The sequence below is a fragment of the Vicia villosa genome, linkage group LG4 (genome assembly GCF_029867415.1).
Source record: "Vicia villosa cultivar HV-30 ecotype Madison, WI linkage group LG4, Vvil1.0, whole genome shotgun sequence".
Classification (NCBI taxonomy): domain Eukaryota; kingdom Viridiplantae; phylum Streptophyta; class Magnoliopsida; order Fabales; family Fabaceae; genus Vicia; species Vicia villosa.
In genome coordinates, this window is record NC_081183.1 from 180468780 (window position 1) to 180477463 (window position 8684).

At 32.4% G+C, this 8684-nt stretch overlaps 1 protein-coding gene across 1 annotated transcript; it reads left to right on the forward strand.

Annotated features, from left to right (window-relative positions):
• The first annotated feature begins 2340 nt into the window (after positions 1 to 2340).
• Positions 2341 to 3484, forward strand: LOC131598436 (uncharacterized). The gene is made up of 5 exons (XM_058871037.1): positions 2341 to 2435; positions 2556 to 2649; positions 2813 to 2946; positions 3059 to 3179; positions 3281 to 3484. The coding sequence occupies exons 1-5, from the start codon at positions 2341 to 2343 to the stop codon at positions 3482 to 3484; spliced, it is 648 nt and encodes a 215-aa protein (XP_058727020.1).
• The last annotated feature ends 5200 nt before the right edge of the window (positions 3485 to 8684 follow it).

The window sequence follows — 8684 nt, forward strand, 5'->3', positions numbered from 1 at the left end:
TCATCCTAACACGACCAGTTTCAGGTTGCACTGGTGGTCGTGTTAGACCTCATGTAGCTTGATTTCTCACTTCCTTCGAAACTCCCCTTTTTGTACTTTATCGCATTGATTTGTCTCGATTTATTCCTTTGAGCCTGCAAACAGTAAAATACACAACCAAAGCATAAAATATAGGAGAATAAAGTAAAACAACTGACAATATAAAGCAAAGACGACTAAAATCAACGGTAAATAAACGTGTAAAAACCACTGATCAAACTTGTAAAAACCACTGATCAATCACACGTGGTTGTTTCCGTCCGACCAGACCGAGCAAACTTGCCAAGTAATTGACCATGAGGGCCCCTCGTGCCCGGCAAACAACCAGCTTACGCATCTCCTAGATATCTGCCCCAGAAGGAGGAGTCTAATCCGCTCAAAAACAACATATAAATAGCCCTCTATATACAGAGGGCAAGGTAATCTTTTCTTACCCCAAAATCCTATCACTTTGTTGTACCTTGTGGAATACATACTTACTTTGGCATCGGAGTGCCTTGCAGGTACAACCCATTTTTCTCATATCCATCATCCCGAACTTCAAGCCTTCATTGTTGCTGGCCATCTGATCTGCTCGGTAAGATCAGTTATCATATAATATAATAAATGAGTGTTTTGCGAAGTTTGTCACTTGTCATGTTCTTAGAAGTCTTCTTATTTTTATATTTTTTATTAATAGTATATTTACTAAAATTATTTTTGTATATTTTTAAAATTTTAAAATTTGTTATTTCTTAATCACTCAGTAATTAATCATTAATATTTCAAAAGATATTGATTAATTTTTATACATTTATAGGCTTTCATAAAACTATAGTCAATATTGTTTCTCATAAATCTAAATCTAAATAACCAAATAAATAGTTATTCAAAACCTTTCAAAATATATATATATATATATATATATATATATATATATATATATATATATATATATATATATATATATATATATATATATATATATATATATATATATATATATATATATATATATGTATTTTACACATTGGGGTTCCAAACTTTATCAGAAAATAACAAGCCCATTCTAATACAACTATTCGGCGCCGCTTGAAATCCTAAACCCTATCTCTCTTTCTAATGTAATTCTCTTTTCATGTACCTAATTATTTCATCATAAATTTTTTCTCCCAATTCATTTTGTAACATGGAATTGTCGCTACAATTTTCCAAGTACTCAATATCAATTTCTTTTGCTTAAGCATATAAATAGGAACAATTTCATTGATTCTCAATCACACTCCTCCTGCATATTTTATTCTTTTGATATCTCGACTCTGTATCAGGTTGTTGCAATGGCTGCCGTTAAAAGCTATTTTGTTAAGTAAATCAATCCCTCCAAGGAATCATGGGACAATGTCTCGCTTATGGTTTGTACCAGATATGAATTTGAAAGTTTTTTTTCCCGATGGAGATGGTTCTAATGGATGAGAAGGTTGTAGTTGTTACTATTGTTTCCTTTTTCGTATTCTCTGTCGATTATATTATATAGTTTTATTCTAATTCGTTTTATCTATAAATTTATAGGGTGACAAAATTCAAGCTTCAGTTAGAAAAGCTCTGCTGTCTCGATTTGAAAATAAGATACGTGAGGGAACATTGTATAGTTTTAATTTTTTTGGGGTCGCCGCTAATACGGGAGGATCTATTTGAAAATAAGATACGTGAGGGAACATTGTATAGTTTTATTTGTTTTTTGGGGTCGCCGCTAATACGGGAGGATCTAGGACCACAAAACATCAATTCAAGTTGAATTTGCAGAATGGCACGTTGGTTACAGATGTTGGAACTAGACAGATAACAATGTCCCCTTACTAACTTGTATCTTTCCCAAAGGTTGTTGGGAAAATAGACATGGACTACTTGATTGGTAAAATCATTTAAATCTCATTTTTGTTTAAATTTCGGCGATGTATTAAAATTTTGTATATTCTGATATTTTTATTTTTGCTTGGTGGCTTTATTTAGTAATAGATGTTGTGGGAATTCTAGGTTGGACATGAAAGGGTCTATGAGAGAAATCGTGTAACTACTAAGTATAAAGTTATTGAGTTAGAGTCTAATGGGTAAACTATTTTATCTGTTATAACATTTTTAATTTCATATGTCATTTCTATGTAACTTAAAAATCTTATAATAATTGATTTCATTTTTTTTCTGACACTTAGTATGAAGCTTGAATGCACATTTTTTAAGCCATATGCTGCTGACCTTGATGCATACCTCTAATCGGGCAACACGGGAAATGTTGTTGTGCTTGCACAATATTTGAAAGTCAAAATGTATAATGGAAAAATTCAGTTGCAAAATGCAATGAATTGTACCAAGCTATTATTCAACCCAGAAATTCCTAAGGCAAATAGTTTCAAACTCAAGTAAGTAGTTACTAATAATTTGATCAATTTTGATATGTGACTTTTTTCATTCATTATTGATGATTACTTTTATTTCTTGCTTATCAATAATAACATTGGATCACCCACTCAACCATTCAGTTATATGAAGGATTCTTCTGATTTGAGTTTAGAAGAAGAGTTCTTAAATCTGAGTCAATGCAAAATAATTGAGGAACTAAAAGACTGTCAAAATGTAATCTTAATTATATTTCTATTTCATACTTATTTTACAACACATGCTTTATATATATATATATATATATATATATATATATATATATATATATATATATATATATATATATATATATATATATTGTTTATTTAACATAATTATTACTTTTCTGTGTGTGTAGGAAATGGTTTGTGTTGTTTTAGGCATAATCAAACATGTTATTGGCGGGAATGATTGGTGGTATGCTGCATGGGTATGCAACAAGGGGTTGTTGCAGATTCCAAAAGGTTGTTCTACTCTAACTGTAATAAGCATGTTTGGACCATTGTGCCAAGGTAATTGTCCTAAAATTATTCTATTGTTCATGAGCAAATGTATAATTTGCTGCATAGTTTTATCTAATTTGATTACTTTCTTAATTATATAGGTACCGTGTCAAATTTAGAGTGATTGATGAAAATGACTTTGCTACTTTCGTGCTTTTTGATCGTGATTGTTGTTTGCTAACAAAGAAGACATGTCCTGATTTGTTTAAGGAAATGCATCATGTGAGTAATTTTATTATATTCATTTGTTAAATAATTTTTTTGTTTTATTAAAATTGATTTCATTTCTGACAGAAACTTTGTTAAATAAATGCGTGGATTAGGAACTTGAGCCAACTAGTGTGCCTAGAGTTATTGGTGATTTAGTTAAACAAACTATTCCATTTAAGATATATGTAAAGAATGATGTGAATTCAACATTTGACCATTCATTTCGCGATAGAAAAGCTTGTGCCGAGAAAGATATTGTCACTAAGTTCAAATCTGTTGTGAAGGAGTTTTATAATCTCTTACATCTTCGACGCTGATTTTTTTGTTGTATACTGACATGTATGTTTATGTTTGTTTACGTTGTTTAGAATTCTGCAAATTTTGAGGATGATTTGGCTGATGGTGTTATTTAGAGTGAGACGGCTTTTGTTGTCATTCAGGATTTGAATTCAAAAATTTAAAATGTTGTCGCTGAGGAGAAATATGAAGATAATTGGTCATTGTCCAAACCTGTTAAAGTTGAAGATGAAGATTGCACTCCTGTTAAAGGAAGTTTTGTGGAATCTGCTGATGAAAGTGATGGAACCAATTCAAGAATTCTGAAAAACATAAAGATTAAGAAGGAATGATGGACGTGCTTCGTAAATTTCACTAGTATTTTGTTTGTTGCTTTGTTTTTATTTTATTAAAATGGAAGGCACCTTCCGTGGCCTAAACGTTTTCTATTTTGGATTTTTGGGTCATGTGTTTCGCCCAACTTTGAGTTTTTAGAATTGGTTTATGTTTACGTTGCTACTCTCATATGTTTTGTTTGGATTAATTTCATTTTGAGTAATGGATTTTTGATGTTGGTTATTATTTATGATTAATTTTACTTTTGAATCCTTATTAAAAACCTGTGAAAAAAGCACAGCTCTGTTTATGACAAAGGTCAAATGTGTGTTCCGATTTTTACTACTGTTAGGTTCCATTGTTATTTAAACATGGTTTTTGAAGAAAATTGAATGAAAAAAATTAGTGTTAATTGAATTAGGTGTTTATGCCGGTGGTTAAAGTGTTTATGCAACAATAGTATCATGATTATGTTGAATTGGATACAATACTTAATCTTTTAGAAATCGTGGCAAATTGATTATTTGCTATGCACTTATGAATTGTTGAATGTTTTAATTAAATTTTAAATTATAATGATGCTGATGATGTTGTTTTGTCATGAATATCTTATGCAGAAAGATTGACATAATTGAGGGAAATGGATAGAGATGCAATCACATATATGATGGTTGAAGCATCAACCTTGAATGGCTGTAAGACTTGAATGAACTTCATTTTGTAGTATGTTGGAATGCATCTTGTGTACTCTAGAAACCTCTGTACCATTAGTTTTCACGCTGATCTATGAATCAAGTCATGTGCTCTCTTTTGTGCCTTTGCAAGGATTTATGAAAAAAAAACTCTTCATGGTTGGTTTTACGTTTGGTGTTTTTGTTGTAATACTAATAACATGTCATACTTATGAAGAAACTTTCTTTATTAAGTTCTGATATAAAATTCGGCTATTTTATTATTTTGCTATGCTGGTGAAAATTTATTATTTCCTTTATAAACCGTTAATAGTTATAAAATAGTTTTTTATGCGTAAGCAATTGTTTCTGTAACGCCCGTTTTTAGTTTGCATGTTTTATTTAATTATGTCGTGTTATGATGTGTGTTTTGTTTTACTAAATTATGTGTTAATTAAGTGCTTGTGCGATATTGGCATTATTGTGGGGTTTTATCGTAAATAATATAAGTTAATAAATTAGGAGAGTTATTGGGCTTAAGGTAGCATTAGTAAGTATAGGGTGTGATTTAAGGCCCATTAGTAATGAGAAAGATAGTAAGTTAAACAAAACAAGGGTTTTATGGATTTTAGACTTAGAAGCTCATTTTGACAAAGTTGTGAAAGAAGAGAAGAGTAGAGTGGATAGAAAGAGGGGAATCTCAATATTGAAGCTAGAGTTGTCTTCAATCCAAACCTAAGGTAAGGGTGGGATTCTTTCATGCTAAAGGGATGTATGATGATGTTTTGGGTGGAATTTGATTGTATGTTTGTATCCATGGAAGTTGTGTGTAGAGATGTTAGGGTTTATGAACAAATGCATGAATTTATGATTTGAAATGTGTTTTAATCGATGTTTGATGATGTTATGATGTTAGAAGATCCATAATAGGTGTTATATTTGTGTTTATAACATGTATTCTATTGTTGTTCGTGATGGTTGGTGTTTTCCAACTTGATTGGGTCGAGTTTAGGGGATTTGAGATGAGATTCGTATGCTGTTTTCTGTGTTTGGGATTTTCTGAAAATCGCCAGTTTGCGCCGCGAACATTCTTAGCGCCGCGAACTGCTTGGCAGAAACTTAGGAATAATCAGATTCATTCGGTTCGCGCCGCGAACTTTATTGGCGTCGCGAATTGCTTGGCAGAAACTCAGAAATAATTGATTCACTCAGTTCGCGCCGCAAACTTTGTTAGCGCCGCGAACCCTGTTTTACAAAACTTTTTCCAAACTTTGAAATGATGTAACTTTTGAACCGTAACTTCTTTTCAAGTGCCGTTTGGACCTACATGAAGCCCTAATTGATGTCTTTCCATTGAATATGCTTAGTATAACTTTTAATACTCTTGGAATCTAACTTTATTTGGATTTTATTGACTTTGGAGATCCGGAATTGATTATGTCGTTTAAGTTGATCATGTCGTTTACGTAGATTATGTTGTTCAAGTTGATTATGTCGTTAAGTGTGATTGTGAATGTGCATCATTGAGTCACATTCATTGCATTGTTTGAGACGGCCCTTGTGGCAAATGTTTGAGACGGCCCCCGTGGCGGATGTATGAGACGGCCCAATGACAATTGTTTGAGACGGGAGTTTTACTCCAATGGTACCACATGCATTTGCATTGTTTGAGTTGCATAAGTAAAGTTGTATGATGAGTCGTATTTGAATATTTGTGTGTACATAACATGAATGTTATCTTGTGTCGATTTGATGGTTGTTTCGTTGATCATATGTGATAATTGACTAGGTATGCCTTAATTGAGATTGATATTATTGTTGTCGGTAAGGTGTTGAATGATGTGAATAGTAGTAAGTGATATACGTTGAGAAGTGATGACCGATGTATGATTATTTCTCCGCTTTGAATATTATCATACACTTCTTTATAATGAATGATATCTCACCCCTTCTGTTTTGAATGTTATCCTCCGTTGGTAACGTGCAGGTAATGACGCGGAGTAGTCGTGTACCTATAGCTCGAGTCGGTGTGTGTTGATGCTCTGATACGTAGCACTCGGGGAACAATGGATTACTTGTTTACGTTTTGGCTTCTTGTGTTTATCCTTGTTAAACTTTGTCCTTATATTATGCTGAGACTTTTTAGATGTATCGTGCCGTGTTTGGCCGTGATATTATGAGTTGTATTGTTGTTGACATATGATTTTCCGCTACGATGCAAGTACTTGATTGGCTGACAATGATTAACGATTTCGATATTGTTCCCCTAAACGTGTGTTATGTAACACCCCTTTTTAACCCATAAATACTACGCATATAATCAGAGAATAAGCATGCATATAATTAGAAAGGGCGTCACATCTACGTTTTCAAAAACTAAAAGCTTTTAAAAACCGACAACATTTATCCACAAAATACAATACACCTGGTCATTTCAAATAACACCTGGCATATAATCATAATTCATCCAGAATATGCATTAACAGCGGAAAGTAATACTCATGTGTTTCATATAAATGATACATGTCCCATACCATGATCATATCTCCATAAACAACTCATAAGATAACCATAATCATAATATTTGGCTTAAAGCCTCTCAACAACAAGTATCCAATTAAACAGGTTCACAAGTTATAACAAAATCCATAAACAATTAGAACATGAGTTCAACGTCTAAGCTACCCAGTGTTACATGACCAGAGCATTGACTCGCTACTTAATTACCAAGCAAACTCAGAATAAACTCCGACTAGGTCACACGCAAGCTACTAATCGTCAAACCTGCATGTCGCCAAACGAGGGCAACATTAAAACAGAAGGGTGAGAATACGAACCATTATGAAGAAAGTATAACGGAAAACAATGGCTAAATCAACACTTCAAGTAATTAATCATACTATGTATAACCATGTAGATAATAGTAATCAACTCATATTTCACATGTTATCAAGTATACAACAAGCTTAAAGAGTATAATATTTCAATTCTACCATTATATTCTCAATTAAGTGCACAATCATAATTCTCACATATCCACACATTAAATCAAATAAGTATTCAAACTTCACTCGATTCAATTATCAAACTCATACACATATCACAACTACCTCAACTTCACCTACTCAATTATCGCATAATTTTAATGTGACTCAATGCAAGATATGTGATGCTATGCATGTGGTACCGAATTATGAACCCAAGGTTTCACCATTTTCCGATTCAATATCTAGATTCCAAGCCACGCTTCCGATCCGGACAAGACCAAAGCCCACCAAAATGTAAACATATAGTTTACCGCTTCCGATTCACTCTAGAATCTAAGCCTCGCTTTTGTTTCAAAGCAAACCACCTTTGTTTCAAGGCACACCATGATATGAATGTATGTACAATGTTAACAAACATATACAATTAAGATCATCTCTACCATCTTAATATTTACCATATCACAATAATCCATTCTATGAATTACCCACAATATTGTACACCACATTCTCATCATATAAGCATTATTCTCATATAATAATCAACACACAATTCCAATCCGCATTCCAATTAACACTAGTAATTAACACTATCACATGCTAATTCACAACTTGTCAATTATATAGAATTTACTCACCTTCATATTAAACCAATAAGCCATTAGGATTTATGCTACTTAATTATTCATAAAAGATTCTACATTAGGACAATAATAGAACCATATTCATGTTTCATTTCTATTAGGGGTCTACTGTTTTAATATAGCAATTAATTTCACCAAACTATAATTATTTACTAATTAACCTATAAAATCTATCAATTATATATTTCTAGTAATCAAGTAAATATTATCTCCTGTTTTCATTGACAAAAGTTGAACAAGTAGTAGCCAATGAATAAATGCAACATGATATGTATTACAACCACACACATAATATACATAAACATATTAAAATGGGACCTATGTACTACAAAGGGAGGTTACCGTACGGCTCCCTTTTCTCCTTCACATGTGATACCGTCGTCAAAAGCTATGGCAGCAGGAACAACACGGTTTGTTTCATATTTAATTACACTTATGGTGGCTATTATTTAATTGTTACTTCATTTAATAAATCAACGTAGGGTTTCACGTGTTGATGTTCAGCAAGCTAGCATCATCAGCCCAATGAATAAAGGGGACAATTAAATGAAGCAAGCATATTTTCCTTTTTGGCCAAAAGCTAGTCAGCAATGAATGTGTTCTATC